The sequence below is a fragment of the Camarhynchus parvulus genome, chromosome 1A (assembly GCF_901933205.1).
Source record: "Camarhynchus parvulus chromosome 1A, STF_HiC, whole genome shotgun sequence".
NCBI lineage: Eukaryota > Metazoa > Chordata > Aves > Passeriformes > Thraupidae > Camarhynchus > Camarhynchus parvulus.
This window is the reverse complement of record NC_044586.1, coordinates 62,223,988-62,250,869: the sequence shown is the minus strand read 5'-3', so window position 1 is coordinate 62,250,869 and position 26,882 is coordinate 62,223,988. Positions and strand designations below refer to the sequence as shown.

At 38.3% G+C, this 26,882-nt stretch overlaps 1 protein-coding gene across 3 annotated transcripts in view; it reads left to right on the top strand.

The window, feature by feature from the left end:
* SEMA3D (semaphorin 3D) overlaps nt 1-26,882 on the top strand; it is a 136,957-nt gene that overhangs the window by 19,459 nt on the left and 90,616 nt on the right. For all 3 annotated transcript variants that reach the window (XM_030960791.1, XM_030960790.1, XM_030960792.1), the window contains exon 2: nt 22,243-22,433. In XM_030960791.1, the coding sequence (XP_030816651.1) occupies nt 22,319-22,433 (115 nt within the window). In that variant the 5' untranslated portion in view covers nt 22,243-22,318. The remainder of the gene's footprint in view (nt 1-22,242; nt 22,434-26,882) is intronic.

Genomic DNA, 26,882 nt, shown 5'->3' with positions numbered 1-26,882 from the left:
GACATACTTTTCTGACATAGTAGCAGGAGGATGAGGACCTGTTACACAATTATTGGAGGGATTCTTTACCTCCTACAGCAGAGGACCATGCTCAGATATGTCAGGGATATTTGTGATTGTTCAGCAAAGGGCATTATGTAGTAATGAAGTAACTGCATGTAGACTTGGAACTGGAGAAACAAAAGAAATTGTTCTAGTAATGTTTTTGTTGGCTTTGGAAGCATTTATTTGGTCTGGCTAGTGAAATATATAAACAAGCGTCAGCATAGACCTACATTTTTCCTGCTGTATAGAATCTGAACCTTAAATAGATTAGTGAGAAGGTACTGCACAGCTCAGGTTGACAGTTTCACTTTCCAGCGGTTACTGTTCCACTCTGTTGGTTGTGTGTGTAGCTTCAGGTTACTAGGCTGCCACCTTCTATTTTTCAGGTACCTCAATTGAATGGAGGTGAGTCTGAGCCTTTGTGATATTATCAAATATTTTTACAGTAAAGTAACTAAAGACAAACTCTACTTTGATTCAAATTATCTGAATGAATGTGCTCTCTAATTGTTCTGTCAAAAGAATTTACAACTGGAACTAAGACAAGAAATGGAGTATTTGTGTACTAGTGACCACAAATGTCACCAGTATTAAAGGGTCATGATGGTCATGATCCTTTTCTATCTAATTTAGTGCAACTTCAGTGAAATCACTGGACACGCACCAACACAGACCTTATTGATTCCTCTCTGCATTGCTCTGTTACAGCTCCATAGTGGAGACTTCTTTATGAATATTTATTGTAAATCACTTCTGCTTTCATTAAAAGCATGAAGGTATTCACAAAGTTAATTCCTGGGAAAAGAAGGAAAATTAGAATGCGTAATTAGATAATTGCTGTTCGTAACTGTAAACTTTTCTAAAGTATTGAACATCGTTACTGAGGCAAAATAATTGCATTTTCATTTTATCATGTTTAGAAATTCATGATCTCAAGAAGCTTGTAAACCTTCAAAGATCCTGAACATGGGCAATATTATTACCATGGATAATAGTATTCATACCAGTTTATATATATGATCTAAGTAGACATCTCTCTTGGAGAAGATAAATTAGTCTTCATTTTTAATGTCATGTGTGGGTCTTCAGAATTTATTTATCTAAATTAGATTCAGTACAAAGCTTTCATGTTTACTTCTGCAACTCATTTGCTCATGAGAATCAGTTTACCTGATAGACACCTCTGGTGTGATGCCACAGCTCTGTGCCTTTGTAGAGATCCAGTTCATCTTTGTAAAAACAGACGGAGGCTGTCAGCATGCAGTTGTTTAAAATAAGCTCCACACTTCACCGATGTGGTGGGTAAGATCATAGTTTACAGATCCACACAGGATTTTAGAAGGAATTCATAGGGATTCCTATGGGGCTTGACCTTGGTGCCAGTGTTGTTGACATAACTCATTTTCTTCTCTGTTGCATAACGGAAATATAAAATGCAGCCTTACTAAATAGTCTAATGAGGCTGAATATAATTTTTGAGTTGTACAACTGTTATTACTACTTTAATTTTTTTTAAAATTTAAGTGTCATTTATTAACAAAATTCCTATTAGGGTAATTTTCTGTGCAAAGAAATGAAACAACTACCATCATGTGCAATTAAAAATATTTCTAACAGGAGATTATGGAATAAATTTCCTACTTTTGCTTGATGAGGAGTGTGAAAAGGGAAAAAGTAATGTGGGGGAAATTCTGTTTTTTATTCAGACACTTTTGCTTTCACAATTGATATAAAAATTATAAAAAGCTCTATAGAAACTGGAAACTACAATGTGGTTTTGCATTTTGACTCATATTTTCTCAGTATTACACAGCACAAATTTAGGCATCATTTAAACAACAAATTGATTGCTAGTTAGTGACACTGCTTTTGTTTTTCTATTCTTGTAATTCTGAAGAATCACTAACTATTGTGGACATTATTTTGCAACAAACTGCAGGTTTCTAATTGATCACTGTTTTGCTGATTTCTTCCTTTTACACCAAAAAAAAGAGCCATGGTCTTGCATTAAAAAAAAAAAAAAAAATACATAGCAGATTCTATTGGCTTATTGTATTGAATGTGTTCCCAGAGCTATGTCCAAGAATCTATGTTGTTGTACAGTGATAGTTTATAATTAAACTTCTCGTTCCCTGGAGGGCCCCAGTTTTGGCTTCTGAAGAGTGAAAATGCAACGTGATAGATGTGACGCTTTTTTTCACTTCAGATGAATGGAACAAATGTCCAGATTTGCCTAAATTACTGCCTACATGTAGTCTTTAAAAATTAAAAAAACTCAAAACAAAATAAAAAACCTGGCAGCTTGTTTATTTGAAGGAATTCTGCCAGCATTTGAAAGCAACATAAATGCAAGAACAAATGGTTCTTTAATTATTTTAAAGCACTAATGTTGTATTTATTGGCCTATTGTTTGTGCTAAATTCAACTGTTTTCATGATGTTTAGTCTTCTTAATACAAAACATAAATACGCAGTTAATATCCTGAGGATTTTTAAAATAGATGTTGCCTTGTCAGATGTCTTTCAGAACTGACTTTGTTTTGACAGTTGTGTCACACTGTCTTTTGTTTGGGTATTGTTCCTTAGTCAGTTCACACAGGGTAATCACCTCAGCTATTTCAAACTCTAATAAACCTATTTTACCAAGCCCAATGTGTTCCTCCCTTCCCCTCCTTTGCAGGTGCTTCTTGCAGGGATGCTCTGCAAAGCCCAGCCCAGCAGGGCAGAACAGGACTGTCAGATGGGTAAATCAAGATCCACAGCTTGGCTGATGGGGTCACTTCTTGTTTTTGGAGGCATGTTAGCTCAGTACCTCAGTCATGCATGAGCTCCCAGCCTTGGCTGTGGCTGACAGCACATCTCTGTCAGAAAGGCAGCGCTGCCTTTTGGTCCCCCTCAGAAAGCTCTGCTTTTATTTTGAATGCTCTAATTTGTGGAATTAGTGCAAAAGCATTTTATAGGCAACATCCTGCCTGGAACCACATGTTGGACAAGGCTGAGCTAGAAGATACACTCCGGGTCGGGGTTAGTCTGACACACAGGAAAGAAGAGAAGGGTTGTTGCAGAGTTTCGAAATTTTCTGTTCTCCAGCTTGGAAATGAGGCTGGGCCAGCTCCCAGTGAATGTACCCATCAGTTCATTATTTGCTCCTAGAATAGGCTCTTTGAGAGTTCAGTTGATTTTTTGGTTGTTCTTTTGCTCTTTGGGTTTTTTCTCTCTGTCTTTGGGTACACCAGGGAGTCATAACTAGCTACCTCACTTTCTAAATTCAACATCACTTTAGAATTAGGTGCTTACCATGAGCACAGAGGTTTTGGCTCTCCTGTGACTGAGTTTGGTGGTATCCTTGGATAAGGCAGTCTGCCAACTGCAGGTATGCCTATTCCCATTCAAATTTGGCTGTTTAGATAATGAATAATTTCAGTGTAATCTAAGTGTTCTACCAGTTTTGAGGGAGACCCGTCCCAATCTCTGTGGTATCCCCATCTTAGTCTTGCACCAGCCCAGCTGGACGCAGCTGAACACAGACACAGTGATGGTTTGGGCCAGCTCTTGCAGGAACAGGTGCTGGCCTCATTTGCTTAGGAGCCATCATCCTTCCTTGGTGTCACCTGCCCTTCATGTCCCTGTTCTCAGCCCCAGCCATCCCCCAGACCAGGGCCCAGCCTTGCAGCGGCTCACTGCAGCTTCCAGAGCAGCATCATCCCGCCCCTGTCCTTGCTGCCTTCCTCTCGCTGTCGGGGGTGCTTGTGACAGATGACAGCATTGTTTCCTAGCCCGCTTTCTGGGATTTCTGGCCCTGATCCTGCCCCAGAGTTTGGCAGTTGCCCTTGCACAGCGTGCTGAACTCTCCATGACCAGCTCGAGGTTTCTCAGCTGCGGCGTCCCCGTGGCACGGCACAAGAATCTGCCTCCAATTAGCTCGGGAGCACAGCTCCAGACACATGTGCTGGGTTCAGCAAATGCTGTTTGTTTGCTGGGTGATGATGTTTTTCTAAGCTTATGCTTTATTCATAGCATGAGTGACATTTCTGCAAGAGGTGGTGATGTGTCTCTGGGTCTTAGTTCTGTTCTGGTTTTGGAAATACACTTCAAACAGCTATAGCAGTATACATTAGATAACCAACATATGAGTAAAATTACAGTGATAACCAGGGACTTTTGTATTAAATTAAATAAATATAGACACTAGGTTTTAAAAACAACAGGGGTTTACTGTGATGAAAGGAATAATTTCGATTCAAAGATGGAATTGATCTTGTTTTTAAATATAATTATATGTTACAGTTTTGCAATTATCGTTGTTGGATTACTTATGGGATTAAAATGCACACCTTTTAAAATGAAAGGTAGAAATACAGCTTTTTAAACATTTCGTTTCAAGATCATTAAGTATTTTATTGCCTCAGCTACAAGACAATTTCATATTTGCTCTGATCCTCTTTGATCTCTAACAGATAGGAAACAGCCTTCAGTAGTCTCTCTTCATAATGTTTCTTTTCCAATATTCCCATGTCTTGGTCTAAATTGCTTCTATTGAAGATCTGCAATGGCCTAAATGACCATATTTGAGCTCTGAATTTGTTGTATCTCTCTTCCTGTTTTTTCTTTTGGCCTGTTTTCAGATTAATAATGTGGGACTAGATAAGCTTCATGGAAAAAAAAAGTTTATTTCATCATGTTAACCCAATAATACTATCAGGCAGCATCAAACAAGAAAGCTGTTTCTCTAGAGCCCTCAGAGCCCTGAGACGAATACCTTTTTTGAAACCTGGAGATTTATATTCCTGTGGGAATGTAAGTGATATCAAGGTCAGCAGATTTTGAGTGCAGCTGTAGTTATCATTAACAGAGGTATTTGAAGGAATTTTGATATTTCAGCCATGATTTATTATCAAGGGTCTCTTGCGTGAAATACGCCAACCAGAACATAGATGACCATTGATTACTACTTTTGGCTTCATTAAAAAAAAAGAGAAAAGAAAAGAAAAGAAAAGAAAAGAAAAGAAAAGAAAAGAAAAGAAAAGAAAAGAAAAGAAAAGAAAAGAAAAGAAAAGAAAAGAAAAGAAAAGAAAAGAAAAGAAAAGCTTCTTAAATGCATTATGTTTTTAATGTGTAGGAAATAAGTTCTTAGTAACCTGGAAACTTATACTCAGTTGCTGTGAATCACAAGAGTTTCTTGGGGAACAAGGCACAACTATCTATACTGTGTATGTATCTGAGAGTGCATGGGTTACTTTTCTATGAATTGTGCATCTTTTATATCTTTAGATTGTTATGAATAGAAGAACATTAAAACCACTTTAAAATTCCTTTACATTGACAGCTAGAGGATCAAATACATAGAAAGAAATACAGAAGTGTGGGCACTTCTGAGATTATAGAGTTCTCCATATTACCAAGCAGTAGAGTTTATAATCTCTGTATTTTAACTTTCCTTGTCCAGTAATATGGACTAGAAAAATAAGATTTTTCTATACTGTCTGAAAGTGTAGAAAATTAACAGTTTGAAGTTCTGCCTTCAGCTTTCACAAATTTCATGGAGAAGTGAAGGCTAAGGACATTAAAAGAGGTGTTCAATAGCTGTGTGTGATTGACCAAAGCAGTTCCATTAGATTTTCTTTTTCCTCTTTTTTTTTTTAATAATTTAAGCTGTGCTTTTGCCAAATACCAGTCTCAGAACTTTGCACCCTACACTCTTACAAGAGGCAGCAGTATAAAAGTGGTGGGAAGAGAGCCTTTAGCAATATATTTTCTCATTTTGCTGTTCTCCCAAGGCAAAACTTGGAGTCTCTCTGAAGCCATTTGCCAGCATTTACTATTCATCTCCAGCCTACATCTACATATTAAAATTCTTTTTGAATTGTATTCAATGGGTCATGTAAATAAGTCTGCTGTCCAGCCATTATTCATGTAAGACTCAATGCAACCAAATTGTATTGTGGTTTTCCAATTGCAAAATCTCTTCCTTTTTTTTTAAATTTACTAATATTGTGTTTTTCTGAAGGCAGAGTGGATGCAGACAATGTACCTGCCAAAGTCAGAGAGGCTGCAGACAGAGGTTCCAGTTTTTAAGTTTCCAGGGCTTTGTGTATTCAGATTCAGGCATTCTAACTTTGAATATGCAGATATGTTACAGCCATTTAATCTTGCAAAGACAAAGGTTATATTGGCATGGAAGAAGATACAGAAATGCACTCTTTAAGGCCATGAAAGAATGTGACTGCATTACAGCAGCCTAACAAGTTATCATACATCAGCTGAAGCATTGTAATTGTCTGTCTATGCACTTGAGCTTGCCCAGAGTGAGGTAAACATCCATATGCTCCAGGGATTACTCATTAAATGAAGCATTATGGTTTAGTGCTGAGAAATCTCTGCTGTCCTTCCATTATTTTCTACTTAAATGACAAATTTCTTCTGCATAAAAGTCTTAATTATGTGATTTGTTGTGTGTGTATGTTGGATGTTTTTCAATTGCTCATGCAGACTGTAGACAAACACATACATGTGTGCACACACAACATTTTCCCTGCTATAATTTGGCATTTCTGGCACTTTGCAATAGTAGGGTCAAAGCCAAACTGTAGCTTCCTCTGGAAAATCTTAAAAGTATCTGTAATTGAAAAGGGCGGTGTAACTTTTCTGTATTAAAACCTAGTGAAGACTTTTTTTCAGAAAGTGTAATGCTTTTCATCATTGCTTCAACGTTAGTTTTTGATAAAGTCATGAAACTTTTGAATGTGTGTATTTTTAGAAACAATTCTGAAACTCATTAGGCAGTAACAGAAATGCCTTTACATTATTGTGATCCACTGCAGACAGTAACTTAACTCAAAATTTGACTTTTGATAGATGTAGTAAAAAGAATGAAATTATTCTGAATTCTAAGTACTTAAATATACGTACTTTGATCCTCCAGATCCTAATTTGATCCTCCAGAATAATTACAGTTTATAATACTGAATTGAAAAGTTTGTTGTTGTAAAATGAAAGGAACTTTTTTTGAGAGGGCTTACTGTTATAGTTCTGTGATGTGTAACCTTTTTGGATATTTCCTACCCTTCATGATTCACTCTGTTCCTAATGAAGTTGTGTTCTGACAGGCCTTTAAATTAATGCCTATGCCTGTATGAAGCACAAGTATGTTGTATATAAAGTGCAATTGTTTTAAGTGTTTATATTTGTCTACTGATGCACTAGAATCTAGCAAACTCAAAGGAGGAATACCTTTCATGAGCTGTAAATTTCAGAAGTTCTGACCTATTGACTTCATGAGAGTAAAAATTCTCCAGTGAGAGTAAGATGTTCATCATGTCTTAACATAAAGTCCAGGAGTCAGGGAAATGCCTGGGTGGAATAAACAAGCAGCTCATCCAGTCTGCCATTCTGGCACCAAGGGTGGGTAAGACCAGATGTTTCAGCGGAAGGCATAAATCTTCACAATTTTACTGTTCTGTATTGCAAGATGGTGTTTCTTACATCACTCACGCCTTAAAACATGAAGATTAATGGAGCTTATAACTCTATTTCCTTATAGTCAGTTTATAGCATAAATCTTAAAGCACATTTCTTAAATTATTCAGTAATTTTGAAAGCAGAAGGTTTTAAAGATACATCATCAGCTGGTGCAAAAGCAAAATCTTTCACGCCCATGCTGCCTTTATCAAAGTAAAAGTTGTGAATATGAGAAAACCTGGCTGTTTCAGTAAACTAAAAGTGAATTTTACTGCAGTGTGAGAGAGGCAGAGTGCTTTGTCAAGGAGAGACATGACAGATCTCCCCAGCTGCTGGGTGCTGGGATGCCTTTTCCATCATACCTGCCTGCAGGTATTCTTACCAGTTCATGTGTGGGATCCCTGCTGCTACCAGTGTTGAGCTGCTGATGGCTGTGAAACTGAAGGGTTTGTCTTCCACTGATCTCAGCTCTGGTTTTGCCCCACCCACATATTTGCCAGCCTTGGCAAATACCTACTCTGTTGAATTGAACTTTGTTCATAGCTGATCCTGGATTCTCCCCAAAGATTTAATTGTGAAATATTATATCTCATCTTGTGCAGTGACCATAGCAAGATATTTTTCTTTGGCAGTGAACACTTGTTGGAGCTGATGACTGCTATCACCTTCTTGACTTTCTCTTGACCAATTTTCACCTAATTTCCCACTCAATTCGTGAGATAATTATACAAAATAAAATAAAGAGGTAGCATGTGTAATGCAGCTAATGTTGAAACTGTTGGATGATCATCACAACTGAATCAGAATTTGCTTTTTTTTATTGCCCAGTGGGATCTACTTTCTTGCTAATATGAAGGTGGTGGTGTATGAGGGGAAATTAATACATTATCACATTGCACTGTTGGTATTGGAAGTGGTTCTTCACACATTGGGTATAGACATATAAACTTGCTTGCCAGATGGTGTTGCAGATGCAAGAATTTTACAAGGACTCAGAGGGATACTGGACAAGTACTTGAAAGTGATATCTACTTGGGGGTTGCAAAATAGACAGGCCACAATAGGCTCAGGAAATCTCCTGAGCTGAAAATAGATGGAGAGGAGGGGGAGCAGTAAGGGTGGGGAAATATCGTGTATAAATGTTCTATAATTATTCTTCTTGCTGTTGAAAAGAGACTACTAGGCTGGAGGAGCCTTCAGTCTTGCCATTACAAACATTTTTATACTCTTATTTAAGTAATGAGTTGTTGTGTGAGAGGATTTTCTGGATCAGGGAATGAATGTTGAAGGTGGAGAAAATCCAGAACTGCTTAAATGTAGAGAATTAGGAATATGTTTCATGATCCATATTGCTAAGGAAAGAAAATTGAGAGACAACTTTAATGCTGAAAGAAGATCAAATGTGATTATTTTCTCAGTTACTGACTGTATAGGTTTGCAGTCTTGCCTTTTTAGCTTTTATATTTCACCTTACATTACCATGAGGAATAGATTTTCATTGTTTTGTAGTGATTTCTACTGATAGTCCTCCAAATACACATAGAAGGCATTTTCTGGTCTAGCTGCCTATCTCCTACATCCTACATGCTTCTTTCTGTAGCAGAACTTCAGTTCCATAACTTGCACAACACTACACATATACTATTAATAAAGGAAAAAACGGCTGTAGCACTGCATCTGCTGAGGATATTCTTTTTCAGAAAGTGGATCCTTATGTGGAACAATTAATAGAGGCATGGTCAAGTTATAGTTCATGGGTCAGTTTAGTGACTCATGATACTGAAATTTATTATGCACGTAAGGCATTTATTTTAATCTTGTTTTTCATTTGTCTCATCCTTCGTTGGGGTTGGCCTTGCATACTGAATTCTTATCTTTTTATTGTTTTGTGGTTTTTAATGTTTACACAAGCACTTCTGAAAAACAAGAGTGTGGCTGAGGTGCCTCTAAAGAAACAGAGATGCCAGGGCTTGAGTGGGCTTTTTGAATTCACTTACTCTGCATGCCCTGACTACCAGAGCTGGGTTATAACTTGTAAAATTCTCTAGAAACAGCTGAATTTCTTACCATCCATAAAATTTAAATTTGAATCTGGCGGATTTTTTGTTGCCAAAAAAGTTTAGGAAAAAAGTTATGGTTATCATTGTTAGTATTGCTGTTCTTAGTATTATTGGGATTAATTAAGAAGATGAAAACTCTGCTGCAGTGGTTTCTTTTGCATATTTTAATGTTTTGATAGATAATATCAGCTCCAGAGTTTTATCAACTGTCTGAAGTTACTGCTTGCTGATCATTAGCATGACTACAACCCATGAGCTTATAGATCCTCTGAAACCATTCAAGAATAAGTTCTGTGGGAAGGCATTTTTCCAGAAAGTCCATCAGTAAGAAAAACTGCTTTTTGCATCCTCCCAGTGTATTAGTGGCATGAGACAACAGCAATTTAACAATAATTTTTTTTGTACAAGTTATTAGTCATCTATGTTCTTTTGAGGAGATATTTTCAGTTTGTTTTTTTTTTTTTTTTGGCATTAATGGCACTTCTGTCACCATCTGGCTTAGTCAATTACAGATCTCCAGAATAACACAACTCACAGTTTGCATGTATGTCTCTGTGTTTTTCTTGGGGTCCAGAGAAATGTGACTATTCTGTGTTTCCTAGAAAGGGAGTTGTGAGCCCTCAGCCTGCATTGCACATTACACAGAGAGAATCTGTAATGAGGTCTTTCTGTGCCTCAGGAGGAGCACAAAGCAGCTGGAGTGGGACTAAGGGTCCAGACAGCTGAGCTCAGTGGGGATGGAGGATGGTCAGCACTACAGAGAAAATGTTCGATAGCTTGTCAATTCATGACCCTGAGGTCTGAGAGGCTTCCATTCCCTCAGACAAATGCTGATCCCCATTAATATGAATGGTTGAACTTCATTTGACATCAGTCAGTCCAGGGTCTGAGTGCAAGTACATTATTCCCTGTGCCATTAATGCAAGTCACATACCCCAGCGAGGCAGACAAGGGAAATAGAATTTTCAGTAGTCATTGTTGTTTTGCTTTGCAGTACTGTGTGGATGTGGTCGATTCCTCATGCTTGATTATGTTCAAGATATTTGTTGCATTTTATAAAGTTCATCTGCAAACTTGTGCTTGCTTCTTAAAAGTGGTGTGCTGTATCATGTAGGCCATTTGACTGGGTAGAAGGAAGCATGTCATGTTTAAGATAGTGACAGTGATAATTAGCTGTTAGTATCTAATTCCACTTCTTTTTTCACTTCAGTTCCTCCCAGAATATCTAGTGAGCACATTTAGCATCAGCTTCCCCAGCAGAAATAGTAGGGACACATTTCCTTTGCAATGACTCAGTGATGTATGTACTAGTTACTGTATATTTTAAGTTGAATGTATGAAAGGTATTATATAAGTTTTGAAAACTACCTTAATAGTGGTTTTTTTTTTCTTCTCTAGGCACAGGAATTTTGATTTTGTATTGTGATTTAAATAGACAATAACTAAAAATCAAGGCTTTAGTTGCTTAAATGGTTGTCACATATCTCATTTTAGGGGTGGTTACCATTTAGTTTGCTAAAGGACTCAAAGACTCAGATTCCTTTTGAACAGCCAATATCTAGTTTTTCTAATGACTTATTCATAGCAGTTTGGTTTTTGCAATTCCTTGTGAGGAAATTACCCTTCATAAGTTCTGTCTATGTAAGGTTGTTGTATAATGCATGCTCATTTGCTTAGTTATATTTGTAAGCTCCAGCTGTGCCCATCACTTGCTAAATCTGTCATTGAAGGATTTTGTTTTAAATTCTGCCTGGCTTTGTTTTCAGATGTCTCTGAATTCCTTCCTGTGTTGAGTCACAGCTGTGAAAAGAGAAATCTCTCTTTTTAATTCAAGGGGTCAGTGGTTTAAAAGCACTAAAGCCTGGTGGGGAATGGCTTAAGGAACATACTTAATCATGGTGATCCCAAAGCTTCATAAACTTACACAAGGCTCATCTGTCAGGAAGAGTCCTGGATATCTTCAAGCCTTGGTTTCTTTGAGGAGTAGCTATTTTACCAGGGAGTGGAATCCTCTATGGAACAAGCACCTGTGGTGGGACTTTGCCACCTGCTCAGCCATGGCTGCAGAAACACAACTTAATCTTCTCCAGCACATTTCTTTTTCTAGCTAAGCCAGCGTGGAGCCCAATTCCTTTCTACTCATTTTTTCCTCCCACAAGGTTGAGAAATATTTAATGTGATGTAACTACAATGGCTTCCACTTCTTGGTGCCACTGGGAGATAATAGATTGACAAGAAGGAGTTGCTGGTCTGGATAAAAAAGAGAGGTCAGCCTGAAACACGCAGATGGTCTCGTGTGCTGGGTGAGCAGAAGTCATTGGCATGGTTTGGGTGTCATTCAGTGGCATTCAGTGGCATTCAGTAGTTCATTCAGTGGCATTTTTCACGCGTCTTCTTCAAACTCCAGTGGAGGAATCCTGGAATAAAACCCCTTCTTGTCTCACCAGTACAGGCAAAACCCTTATTTCACATACTGTGTTAATAATTTTGACACTCAGTTCTGTGCTTAGTTTTCAAACCAGGACCTTGTGGGTGAACTGTACCTGGACGCTGTGAGATACTGAATTAAGTGGTACAGCTAATGCAATGCCTGCACCTATGCTGTGTGTACTCTACTTGTCCTATGCACACATTTCTGTTCTTGATACAGGGGTTTATTATCTGCCTATGAATCAGTTCTTGAATTGCTTCAGCTTTTGGACAGTTTCATAAAAGAAAAGTGATCCTGTTTTCAGTCAGATTTTGATAGTAAAGTAGTTACTTTGTAAGCAGCTCAGGTAGACATTACCCTTATCAGAAGAGTCTTTGGGAAGATAAGATCACTAGAGAGTAGAAAAAGTCATTTGATGGCTTTTAGAAATCCAAGTATAAGTAGAAGGGTGTTGGATGTTGAGCAAGACCTTCAGCATGTGATTCAGTTCAGTTATTCATTTGTCCATTAACTGCTAAAGGAAGTAGTAGAAAAATTAGGGTTGAACGAGACATGAGGAAGTCAAATGGTTTTGTTTGTATTTCAAAGGATCGATAACTTCAGCTTTGGACTAGATTGCTTAGAGTTATGTCCAGTCAAGCTTTAAATGTCTGCAAAGATGGAGAATACACCTTCTCAGAGTTCCTGTTCCAGTGTTGACTGTCCTTTTAGGGAATGAAACCTCAGAACTCCCTCGAGATTGAGATTGCCTCATCATCTTAGGGGACAAATGACTACTGGGGAAAAGGAAATGAGAAGTGATGTTTTACATCCTGCCTTTTTAATACTGGTCGTCTGGTTATGGAAACTAACTGGTTAACCATCTAAAAATCTTTCTTTTTTTCAGTGAAATACTGATTCTGCCTTGCACACTGTGTCCTCACTTTGTCCTCACAAGGCAAAGGAAAGTTATTGTGATTTTAAACTAAAGTGGAAGTATTTCTGTGTTGAATGGATTAGGTGATGCCTGAATTCTTGGTTTCTTTTTCAGTATGACTGTTTCAGATTCCAAGAGCTGTCATGATAACGCCCTTCACAAAGCAGCTTAAAAATAGACCAGCAAAACAACTATTGCACCAAATATAAATTGATTTCTGCTGTGACACAAACAAAGTTTTTTGAGGGTCTGAATAGATAGCAGCATGTTGTAACCCTTGAAAATGGTAAAATTGATGATCAGAGAACACAGGACTGTTAAAGCTTTGATAACCTGCTGTCTGAACCCACACTGGCTGCGTGTTTTTCCTTACGCAGCTCTGTGAAGTTCTTTATAGAAAATGAAACTGTGATTGCTTGTAATTTTCTGCAGTTGGCACAAGCACTTAAATTTAACAAATAAAACACTGGAAGTAGTGATGTGTGAGCCATGGATCTCACTGCAGGAGCTACAAGTCTGGTGTCCCTGTGGAGAAGGTTGGCTGTGTGACTAGGGGGATGTGGGTACTGGTCCTGACTGCTAGTGTGGCCTTATCCAAGGGATGTCATCTCCTTTGGCAGCATTAAAGGAAATCTGGTTAACTCCTAATGACAAGGATAGAGGGTAGAGAATAGAGACATTAAAGCTGTTAAACTGCTTGGATGCTGTGATGATGAGTACCTGAGGGAAACCCATCAAGAGGAACAGGTCCCCATTGAGTCAGTGACTTGTGTGAGCTCACAAGTGGGATTTTTTATAGAGGTTCTGCTGGTTCTGTCACATATACTCCAAATTTAAATGAAATAAAATATTTAAAAAAACAGGAAGAAAGCAAATGTGTTCAGCCTAACAGTAAAATAACTGGGTTATTGGGCCAAAAGAGATCACTGCTCTGCCATGTACGCATTCATATGTGTATCACTTTACACTTTGGCTGTACAAAATGTTGATCCAAAATTAGTTGGACAATGGACTAAAAAAACCCTTCTCCAATAGACTGCAAGCATATAGTCATGAATTATTAAATCAGTTCGTTGGAAGTGGAAATTAAAATCCTTCCGGCATGTCTTTCCCTGTAGTGCAGTTTATACATTAAATTCTGCAGACTGTGCTGTACAGAGTTCACTGACAGTGCATCAAATAATGAGGCCATACGTTGATGAAAGGAATTTTAGGGAAATATGCCATTGGATATACAGCAAACAGATTTGATCAAAGCCCAGCTGCCCTATGAAGTACACATTTTTTAACCATTGCTAAACTGTATTAGCCTGAATTCCTTTGAAAGTTATGATTTGACTTTTACACAGCTGACAGTAAACTAAATAATACTGACAGTTAAGAAACATCCTATCAGGATTTGTAAAATAGAAACAATTAAACAAATGTTTAATTATATTAAGATGCCAACTACAACATGCAGTTGCCTCTACTTAACATTTGTAACATTCTGTTTTTATCTGAGAGTCTCACAAACTTTAGATACAGCTGTGAGTGCCTGCAAGCATTTACACAAAATTACAAACTATTTGGCAATACATTAAGGCTTACATCAGATAATCTAACTACAAATTTTAGTACAATAAAGCATTGGCTGTGAAATGAAATTTACATTTTAAATATTTATGTAAATGTAAATCTTTGTTCCTTTATTTCTTTCTGCTTTGGGGAGGGCTTGTTTTGGTTGAGTTTTTGATTTAGTAGTGTCTGCTGGGCTGTGATTGTGTGCCTGATCTGCAGGTTGTGTTCCTGCACACAAAGTTGGCTGCCTGGTGATGCCTCAGATGTATGTATGGCTGAAATGTGTAACATATTGCTGCATAGTGAGCAATTAATGGAGCCATACAGCGCTGGGAGCTGGCTGAGGTCTGGATTGCTTGGATCAAGGACGTGAGAGCCCCACCTACTCCCATCTGTAGATGTATCCATGCAGGCAGTCGCTGGCTGTTCCTTTCAGAGTGTGCGCTGTTATCCACCTTGCTGCTGTATCCTGCAGAGCTGTAACTCTGGATTTGATACATCACAGATTTCACTAGAGTGCTGCACTGCCTTCCCATCAAGCTGGGTTTTTCACAAATGTGAAAAGTCATGGTAGGGCAAGTTCAAGTAACTAATCTATAGAATACCCCATTGCCACTAGTTACTGGTAACGCCCAAAAATCAATGAGCCTGTTCAGACTTCTGGTCCCTGCTAGAGGACTGGTGCTTCACTCCTGCATATGTTGGAAGGTCTCCTATGAAAGGAAATAACAGAGAACAGTTTTTCCATAGCAAAACACTGGCAAGAATTCCTGGAGGTGAAAATGAGACTGTAATCCTTCCTTTGTGTTGGCCAGTGTAGGTTTATGTTTCTTCCAGCAGCAGAATGGTGGTTGCAGGGTCAGTGGTTTAGGTGGCTTGACAGTGCTGCCTGGGGTTAATTCAGGCTGCAGCAGCACAAATGCAATTTGCTAGAGCTCAAATGCTCAGGCAGGTCTCCCCAAAATGAGCATTTATTTTTTGTGATGGCCATCGTGACATTTTTCTGGCTTTCCAGTGTTTTCTCAAGAGCAGGCCAAGGCTGTTCCACAGGCAAAGCTTCCTGCAAGTGTTGTCTCCCTGTCTCCTTCACTCAGAGCTGAGCCAAACCACCCCAAGTGCTGCAGGTGGTGACAGACATTTCAGAGGAAAATTCTCTGTCTCTCTTTGAAACCCTGCAGACGTCACAGTCCTTGGCAGAAAGTGGTTTTCCATCTAGTCTACCTTTTCATTAATGTCTCTAGGAATTTTCATGCTACTGCCTTTTTCTTTTCTTGGATACCAGAGTTACAAAACTCATCATAGAATCACTTTTCATAGCGTTAGTGGTTTTTTTGGTCTGCTGGGGAAACATGCTGTACTTAAAATAATGTAACACTGAGGTTTGGCTTAGGGCTCCTTTTGATTCTTATGTGTTGCTAAATCGTGCCTTACACTGCTTTCTTCTTTGGGTTGTGTTTGGGTTTTGTTGTTTGGGTTTTTTTTTTAGGTTTTTTTTTGTTTTTTGATGATCAGACTTGTAGGGCATTCTCATGTCCTTCTAAATAAAGAGCCTATGGAAAGCTGTTATTATGGACTTAATACCTGAAGTCATAGTTCCTTCCCCAAAGAAAACAAGAGGAAACAAGAGGAAAAAGAACCCATAAGAGATACATATATGCATCTAACTTTAGAATGAAAGGCATGTTGGTATTTCTGTGCGAAGATCCCAGCTTCACATCTGACTGGTGGGACATTTTATTTATGTGCCTACCTCCTTTTGGAAATACAATTTTCAGATGACAGATTGCTTTCCATCCCATCCTTTTTCTTGAACAATAGATACTGTGTTTGAAAAACAGACTATAGAATGTAAAAACCTATGAATCTGGTTATTTTGGGGGGAGTTTTTTTGGGGTTTTTTTTTTGTTTGGTTGGTTTTTGTTTTTTTTTTTTTTTTTTTTTGAGGAGACACAATATACAAATAATTAGGGTTAGAGAATAGTATTTGATTTATCATCAGTCTTGGATTTATGTGTTACATGTCCAAAGGATAAATGCCACAGATAAAATTTCTCAGAATCACTGTTTGTAGTGATACATAACATGTCTGTGCGTGGCTGTCTATCTGCCACCTTCTGAAAAGATTACTTCTGTGTTTGTGTGAAATCTTTGGATGTAATCCTGACCTTGCTGACATTGACCTGAAAAATATCCTGATATCTTTTGAGGATGAAGTGCTCATTTCCTATGTGTAGAATTTTAAGTGCCCAACAGTAAATTTCATGGTCAGATAAGCTCTTCAGAACAACGTGACACAGATAATTCTGTAGAGTTTCTACCATTTCTACCAGTGTTCATCTCCAAACAGACTATATGCCTGTTAGGAGTGCTTCTACCAGTAGATTCCCTTCAGAAAGATCCTGGAAAGTATGAAAAAGTAGACAAAATAAGGGAAAATTCCTTCCTTCTTCTCTCTTTTCACTTCCTTAGTCACCATTTTTACTTAAGCTTGAGTTCATCTCAACAAAAAATCCACTGTAATCCTCAAATGTATTTTTTCTCTCTATTGGAGAGCTTTATTTATTATCAGATGGTTCTCTACAATAAGAGTTTTTGCTGACTCTGTTCCCTCAATTACATCCTCATTGTCTCTCAGACCCTTCATTTTTCTTTGCTCTATTTGGTTCTTCTCAAGTGGGAATCACAGCAGTGATTTTTCTTGTCAAGTTATTGGTGTTGAATGGATGGTGTGTAAATCCTGTGAGGAGCTCAGTAAAAGTTAAAGCCTTTATAGTTTTACAAAACTCATTGTAAGCTGGGTTATGCTTCTTAGGAGTCTGCTGATTGCTTGGGTAATTAACAATAGCGAAGACTGCTCTATGGCAAAACTTCATCTAAACCAGGTACACTAAGCCCAGTGATTTATGCAACACAAAATGAAAAAAAAAAGCAATTACTGGAAGCTCACATAATGTTTTGTGATTGTACCATTGTATTTTTGTTCATTAATTTCTCCTGGTCTTGGGAAGTGAGGTAATGCTGATCTGGAGTTTGTGTAAAAAGCAGCATTTTTCTGAATCCTGAAAGAGAATATTTTCCAGACTATAAACAGCACAAAACCTACTTAATAAGTAGGAGAATAGTGATGAATAATACTGTTTACCAGTTCTTGGATAGAGTTAGCTTTAACTGAGATTTCACAATGAAGAGAAAAGCATCTTCTGCCAAATAATAAACAGACCATCTAAGGGGTACAAGAACATAGTTTCATTGTGCTGTGGATAAATGTCATCTTTGTTATTGTAGAGCTAAGTTAAGAATGTTAAGTAAGTCTAAAGATGTAATTTTATTTTTAGTCTATTTGATTTTCTAAGTTACTAATCTGAGCCATATATGCTTACAGTTTTCCCTCTTATTAACAAAGACAGTTCAATGTCCAGTTTATGATTATAGTACAGTTTTGAACCACACAGTAGACAACCACAGTAATTTTTCTTTTGGAATCTTTTGGAATTTGTATGATAATTTCAAGGTGAGATATCTACATAATGCATTAGACACATATATCTGTATACTTGTAGTTAAAATAATGTGCTTTAAATTTGTGTGCATATAGATTTTCTACTTATAATAGTAGAAAATAATCTATTGAAATAAATAGATATTTATTTATCTCTTAATAAAGAGATGATAAAGAGATAATGTACCTTTCAATAAATATGAATCATAGGTGGGGTAATTTTTGTTTGTTCTTGTAGCTGATTAGTTTTAAATGTTTCAAAGCAATATGTTTTTCTGAAAGGCCACTCATACTATTTTGTTGGTGTCTGGAAGGGACATCTTTTTTTCTCTTCTGACTCCATAGACCAAAATAAAATAAAACCTCAAGATGTCAAACAAGAATAGATGAGGAGAAGAAAGAAAAACTCTTTCATCAGTGATAGAAAATTACATACTGAAGTTACATGGCCTAGGCAACTTACTCATTAGGTTATAATGAATTTATAAGCTGATAGTGACTAGGTTGCTCTAGATTTTCAGTTGTCACAATCTGCAACATTGCTATTAGATTCACTAAAACCGAGCCATAACTCTTTATTGGAATATAAAATTCTGAATTTTAAAACGGCCATGGAAAACTAGTGCTGGAAACAGATTTTAAATTATCCTCCAATTCCATAAAGCCTTTTTTAACAGAATTAATTGAGATTTTCATGAATACCGTTTAAAAAGTGTGTGTTTGCAGATGGGTCACAGTCGTTTCAGCTCTGGACTTCATGACGCCAGGAGAAGTGGGAAACTACACAGTATTTGTGAATGCAAGATTTTGCATTTAGATAGGTTTGAGCTGAACGATTGGAAAAAGCTCCCATAAGCACAGAGCTCCTTACTGTCTGTGTGTTTGAGAAGGCTGAAGAGCTCTGTTTATTGCCACAAAGGGCCTGGAATAAATTATGTTTAGCAAATTGGCTCCAGGTTTTCTTGTTTCAGACAGTAGCTTCGGAGCAATCTGTTTTATAGGCTCCACTAGATGTGACCGATTGCAGGGAGGTGACACCTCGTTTTGGGATGTGACATGGCACATGTGCCGGTCAGGTCTGGCCCCTCTCTCTGTCAGGATGGCAGCACACTTGCAGCACCACTTTCTGTCTTCTGGCACTTTTAACCCACAGCCCAATCCCAATTTATGGGCCCCGCTGGGAGGTCCGAGCAGGATGGAGCCAGGCTTCTCAGCCCCGCTCAGCCTTGTGCCTCCCGCCCCTACGTGGGGCAAATAAAAGCTCCTTTATTCCGCTGGAAATGCCCTCGTTTCAGCGAGGTGTATGCATGGCTTCCTTCCCTGCTAGGTCTTGCAGGTGATAATTAACACAGTGCAGTGCTATTTCCTAGCTGAAGCCAAGGTGGGGAAGCAGCTTTAGCCTCAGCATTTTTCTTTTCAGACTCTTTTTCCTCATTTATTTTGGATCCGTTCATGGTGAGGAAGTTTTAGAAGGTGTTGGTCCTTAGCTGAAGTATCAAAGAACTAAACAAACCAGTAATTTTTTCCTTCTCTGACCAAATTTGTCTTACTTTTGAGGGGAGGAAGGAATAGAGGAGTCAAATTTGCTTTTAGGTTTTATGTTTTATTTCTGCTCATGGGACTGTTTTTGCTTCTGATCAGCGTGACTGTGGGTCTTTTCAGCACAGGACCCTGATTGACATTGCATGTGTTACAGAGAGGAAGGATATTTCCTGAAGATTAATGACAAGTTAGTTGGCCTGAAGTTCATTAACCTGAGCTAGACTGTTGGAAGGACTCTGTGTGGAAGCTGGAATTGTGTGAGAGGATCATCATAAACTAAAAATATATGTGACAATCTGGCCAGATTGCAATGAATCTAGGCAGGACAGGGTTGGCTCGAGCTCACAGACCAGCTGCCTCCAGTGTAAACTAACCGCCTTGTGAAAGCAAATGGTTTTTCACAGACATTATTCAAATAAAAGGGAAAAGGGGGAAAAAAACCCAACCAAAAAAACCCGAAGGTTCCCGTTAGCAAAAAATGCCTGAATGAAAAAGTGAGGTTGTGAGCTAGGGCCAAAGGCCCGAGTTTGGTGCTGATTCTCAATCAATTCAGCAAATGACAATGCACTGACAGAACTGTTTTTTAGTCGAATTTAGTCTTGATTTTTCACAGTAATTTGCCTCAAGAAAATGAGCCCCAAATCCTTTGGTGAATTCCCTGTTGGCTGAGGCCCAGACCTTCAGGCCATGACTTCTCAACATACTTGCAGTGAGACTGGCTCCCACTTAATTGCTTCTTTTTGAAGTGTGGTTTGTCACTATCATCCTGCTGAAGATGAACAGGGCTGGTGTCTCATCTTCATATATTCTTCCCCCTCCTCCCCTCCCCTTCTTTTCCCCTTCTTCCCCCTAAATAGATTTCTTAAAGGCAGTTTAACCCTACGATAGTCTAATCCACATCAGTCCTTTGTTGTCCACCCTCAAATAGATGTGTTGGCACAGAAGTAAAGGCCTTCTCTTTGGATCACATACTGTAATAAAGGGAAGGGAAAGATGAAACAGGCATTTCATGTTTGTCTGTTTTCTCTCCGTGTCATCTCATGAACGTGCACTCCCCTTGGCGAAGGCCAGTGCATTCAGACACAATGTGAGTGTTGAAGACGGGACTGGGAAGAAAGAAGCTCAGTGTTCTGCAATAGGAACTATGCTTTGGGCATATTATTTCCCTCTTTCTCTTTCCCCATCGTGCTCCTTGCACGCTTCCCTGTCTTTTACTATTGACAGAAGGTCTGGAGGCTCAGAAAGCCCAAGTTTCATGAGAGACAGATTTCCTCCATCAGAAAGAGCTGTTTCCATCCTTTCATGCCAGGAAGGATGAACTGCCTGCATCAGGAGGTGCTGAATTGGTTCTGGGTGCTGCTGTAGCTCAGAGTTGCCTGACCCAGTGCTGCAGGAGCTTGAATGCCAGACAAGGGGCCCCAAGCTGTGTTGCATCTCATGGGCTTGTAAGGAACCTCTCCTTTGATGTCTTTGCAAGTGCTGGCTGATGTGGGCGCTAGATTGCTCTTTTAATCAGGCAGTTCCAGTACCTTTCAGAAAAGAATTTTCATGGTAAATCATGAGCCATTAATCTCTTGACTAACCATAACATTTCTTTACTCCTTGGTTTTACAGCATTACTCAAACACTGATATTTGTCATTTCACCAGCTGTCCCCCTTGACCTCTAGCATCATGCACTTGCAGGACGAAGTATCTGGTCTTACAAGTATTTTCATACTCTGATGTCTGTGATTTAGTAACCATCAAGTTTTGCCTTCAGAACTCAAGACGCTATTTAAAATAATTTCATGTGCAAAAGTGGAGTTATTGGGCAAAAGGGATCCTTGATAGCTGGGTGCAAAGGACACCAGGATTGCTGTTGCTGTTTTCTTTTCAACTACTGTGCTGTGTGACCTTGAGGAAATAGGTTCACTGCAGCTTTATGGTTCTGTTTTTGCATAGGGAAAATAAGGACAGTGATAATTGCTTTCATTTGTAAAACACTTTAAGATTTATGGAATATGAATGACACTTACTAAGTGAAAAGTGCTGCAAAGCTGGCTTACTTGCACACTGTGCTAACAAAATCTCATATCAGCCTATTGACCCCAGCCTGAAACATTCATTAAAGTTTATAGGACATTTTGGTGGATGAGTTGCAGTTATTCTGCTGGAAATATCATACTGAAAGCACTTCTAAATACATCATCTGCATTGACTGTTTTTTTCTATTAAAATTAAACACAACTGCTTGTTCCATCCAGTTTTCTTAGTTTATTTATGAAAGTTTTGATGGGTATGTACTCATTGTTAACTCTGCCTGTACCCCCATGGCATCTGAGACACTACAGTTCATTCTAGTCATAGCATAAACATAAAATAGCTGTTGTACTGAGATAAAAAAGAGTTATAAAACATTAAGATATCCAGTGGACTGGTATGAACTAACAAGTTGCGTGGTCACTTTTGAATGGCAAATGTTCTTTTTGTGGATACTGCATTAATTTAATTTGTGCTTGAACTTTAGCTGTGCTAGACACTGGTGTTTGAAAAGTTTACATATTTTTCCTATGTCAAAATGTGTAAATTTAGTATTAAAGAAACAAAACATTTTTACTTTTACTGGAGAGAAATACTTTTATAGCAAAGAAATTAAATTAGCTACTCTTTAAAGATAGGTCTGGCTTGCTTACAGAATTATTATTTATGCAGTAATGCAGGTCTACAGATGTTTGCCTTTTTTTCTTCCAGATAAAACTTGGGTTGTTTGAAAAGTGGGGAGATACTTCACTGTAGTGCAAAAGAAGATACAGAAGAAGGGAGCAGAATGAGAGCTTTGCAAGTGCCACATGCCTGCAGCCTGCTGTCTTTAGTGATGCTGTTCCTTCCAGTCACTGGAACATCAAAACAAAATATCCCAAGACTGAAGCTTTCCTATAAAGGTAAACTTTTCAGTATTTTTTTCTGATTCTGCTGCTTTTGTTTTGATGTGATGTTGCCAGCAGTTAATTTGTATTAGCAGGAAAGCCAAACACAGTCCCAGAAATACCTAATAAAAGCCTTAAGGATGGATGAATTCTGCCTAGGGATGGTATTAAATTCTGGGGGGCTTTTGTCATGTAGAGGCACATGTTTCTGAAATATAATTGTCTTTTTAAACTATTATTTCTGTTTGCTCCAAGAGGATATTAACAGACTACATAAACTAGAGGGGAGGGGTACTTAAAACACTCAGAGATGCATTGGAGACATTTCCATGTGGCTGATGGGGATTTGTGAGACATGGAGGACATTCACACCTTCCTAGAGCATCAGAGAAAGTCAAGAGAGCCGCCTCAAGTGTTTCAAGGGGGCTGACATTTATTTTTGTAATTCTTCTTCTATCACTATGTTGGTATGTTAAACTCTGCATATGTGGTTTTCTTTGTCCTTGCCTCTTTGGATCATAAAAGCATGTTTCTCTGTGGAATTTCTTAGTCTTGCGTGTAGTTCTTGTTGAGAATGGTACCATCTGGGGAATTTCAACACGGACATATTTATGTATTAATGGACAATTTTTAAAAGAAGGTGGATTTCTCGTTCCTTTGAATGCAGAGTACACCTCCATAGGCACAGAGATGTGTCAGCAATGCTGTCTTCTTTAGCTAAAGCAAATGCTCTCCAGTTAGTTATGTTTCAACTGTGTCAGCGCCCTGCCCTTATGGGAGCTATTTCTGCTCTGTTTTTCAAACTTATGTCTTCCTATGCCTCGCAGAATTGCACTCAGGATGGTGTGATGGGGCAGGCTGTAAAGCCTTCATCAGGGCTTATGATACGTTTATCATGAGTTTAACACCCAGAGGAATTTATTGAGTAAGCAGAATGACATGCTATTTATTTACAAGCTTCTCTTTTGCTAGATTTGCATGCCACTGTGCATGCTATTCCACTCTCTATAGATGTGTTTGGATGTGTTTGTGTGAGAGAGGAGGAAGCGAGATCAAGGGATCTTGACAACATTTTTATAAATTCAGGAAACAGTTGCACTCAATGAAGCCAATGAATACAGAAACTGAAAACATGACATGAGTTATGAAAGTTAGCAGTAAAACCCTCCTAATATACAGCCAGCCTTCTCACAGCTAGGCCTTTTGAGATAATTCCCAAAAGCAGCATATACCATATGGCAATAGCATTTATTGTGGATTTGACACTCACTATTAGTGAATTCCTCTCAACTTCAAAAGCAGATAGCCTTTGGCAAAATCCTGATGGATGCTTTTGGCAGGTAAAGAGCGGGAGAAAGAAAAATTATCGAGGTCAACACAGGGAAAAAAGAAATGGCTGAAATCTTAGTTTGAAATAGTGGCAGAGACCTGCTGGGAGCGGTTGGGAAAATGCCTGAGCTCGTTTAAAAAGACAATGAGCAGATGATTGATGCTTAGGACCTGACCCAAACTTTTATTAGCAACTTTATAAACCTTTCAGTTTGGCTTGAGGGATACCGTTTCCTGTCCAAACTTATCCACCTATGTCTCTGTAGGGGGGGAAAATCAACAACAGATACAGATGCAAAATAGCGCATAAATCTTAATTTGGACGGCTGTGATGGAATTCAAAAGCCAGAAGAAAGAGAATTATGAGAATTTATTGTGCCTTGTCTTACTTTTTTGGGAGGGTGGAAGGTGTGTATTTTTCCACATGGAACAAGAAAATATTCACTGCTGTTTTTTCACACTGATGTATTGTAGATGATGCCAGTATGGCTTATCATAATTAAAACATATTTTTGCTGTTGATAACAGGATGTCAGATGTACTGAATATTTAATAAAGTTGTCAGAATTAAGTCTACCTTCCTTCCCCCAAGTGTTTCAGACAAAGTAATTCCACGGTTTCTGTGAGTAAGATGTAGGAGAAATGAACTGTCTTGCCAGTTCTCGTAAAATTGTTAGTCATGTCATTGACAAGTCCTGGCATCTCTGTTCTTTGAAATTAAGACTTGAAATATCATGAGGAGGAGAATACAGGGTTCTTTCCCTTCTTTGTGGAAAACAGATGAAAAATGGCCACACCGGCAGCTCCAAAAACCTACTCACATGCATGTCTTTGAAGGGAAGGTTTCATTCCTTTCAAGGTACAGTGTGTTTATGGCATAGGTCCATCTTCTAGAAGAGCTGAGCATTTGCTGGGGCAGGAGAGCTAAAAGTAAGCAAGATTTTGCTCTGCAGTTACTGAATCTCCCAGCTGCATCAGTCGGTGGTGGATGGGGAAGAGGGAGAGGGTGGCATAGTTAAAGATACGTCAGGATAACTGCAGGAGTGCTTCAAGAAACCACAGCATGTCACAGCTCCTTTGTGTTCAGACAACAATTAAAATTTTAGACCTTCTCTTAATGGCAGTTACAGGTTTTCATCTTCTCTGGGTTTTCATCTTAAGAACTGGGAATCTATGCTGGAAATGTTAAGATATTCCAGTGAGTGATGTGGGGATTGATGCAATATCATATGATGGATTTTCTTTATTGTGTGCCCCAGTCTAAAAATGTGTTCTAAAAAATTGTGACTGTATAAATCTAAAACTACACACAATTCAATTGAAATATGCTATAATACAGAATCAAAGTCATATATTCTCCACCTGTGTTAATATAATACACTGTGATCTTTAATCACACCTCATCCTTTATTCCCACATCTTCCCTGATCCATTAGTTGAAAAATTCTCTTCTTCACTTAGACTTAACTTCTAGATATTTGTTCATGTCATTAGTATCCTAGAAGTTGTCACTGCTCTTGTGATGTTTTTAGGATGTTCTCGCTGCATAGACCTTACTTAATCTATGTTTCTTAGATACTTCTACAAGTTTGAGGTGCTTTTATTATTGTTATAGATTTAATATATGAAGGAGGTAACAAACTATCTTCTAATAGAAGATTGCCATCTTTAGAAAACCAGGGGATGATTTTTGAGTAATATCCATTATTTTAATACTCTTTGTATAGCACTGCTTTCTGTCTAAGAGAAACAGTGTGTATTTATCACTAATTTTCATGCAGCTGGAGATAACCTGTGCCCTTCATCCAAACTGCAGAACTCCTCAAACACAGAAGTGACGTTCAGCTTCCCTAAGCAGCACATCCTTGTTTTCTGCTGCTCATTTAACAGCCTCATTCCAGCCTCTAGAGCAGATGCAGAAGGTTTTCATATACCAATCTCATTCATAAATGTCACTTTCAGGACAGCATGGAATGAATGGAAAGAATGGAAGGGTCTGTGTCCTAATTCATATATGTTTAATTCATACAGTGTAGACAGTCTTGTTTCTATCAATCTTCTGAGTAATAATCTTTTTTTAATTAATTGAGAGGTACTTGCATACATATTTTCTGAGTGTTTCTCTGGGTTCTGCTTTATAAGGAGGAGTAGAGCACAGCCAAACCAGAAGGTTGATTGCTTTCTAAGGAAAGGAAACCAAAAATTAAACATTTTTCGATTTGTGGCTATCCTAAAATTTCCGTGCAGAAATGCAGATTCCTAATTGCAAATTTAACCCTATTGATTTGATTTACTTTGCTGCTTTTCATGGACATCTTAGTTAGTGTAATCTTTGTTCTCAGTGAATGCATTTATTTACAAAAGTGTGCACCCTGGTTTATTGGCTGAGGGGGATGCTCCAGCCCAGATTTGAATGTTGGCACCAGTGACATCCACAAACATATATCATTCCTGTGTGGGAATGTGGCCATGCCCCAGAGCAAGCCTTGCTTGCGGTGAACGGTGGTGACGTGGTCAGATGATCAGGAATCCTGCATTGTGACACAATACATAGGGAAAAGCATGCCTGAAGGTAACCTTTGGCTTTTAAAACAGAATTTACTTAGCACTGTTAAAAACAACTATGGTAGTAATTTAAATCTAATAAACAAGAGCATTATTCTCAGCTGATTTGTTTTTCTCCACATTGAATGAATTAAGATGCAGTCTCACTCCCGCTGAAGTCATGGCAAGTGTTTGGCCACTGAAGTAAATTGAAGCAAGATCAAATTCACACTCCTCACTTTTTTCATCTTACATAAGTAAACTAAAGACAGGCAGTTCTTTCTCCTCTGCTGAAGGATGACAGTGCTAAATCATCAGCTCCACATGGAAATTAGCCACGTTTAAGGATTGTTTAGTTTCATGCAGTGTTTTGCACACAGGATTTTCTTCCCCCTAAGAGTGATCCATTCTTTAAACATGGTGAAAAAGCAAACAGAGAACATTTTGGTGCCAGGAATTCTTTTGAAAATTTGACTGGATGAGTACACTTGCTTAATGTTCAAAAATGGTCCTTTGAACATGCTACTTTACAGCGTCAGGCATTCTGTTCTCTGTATTGTTTTTGCTTTAAACCTGTTTCATTTTATAACT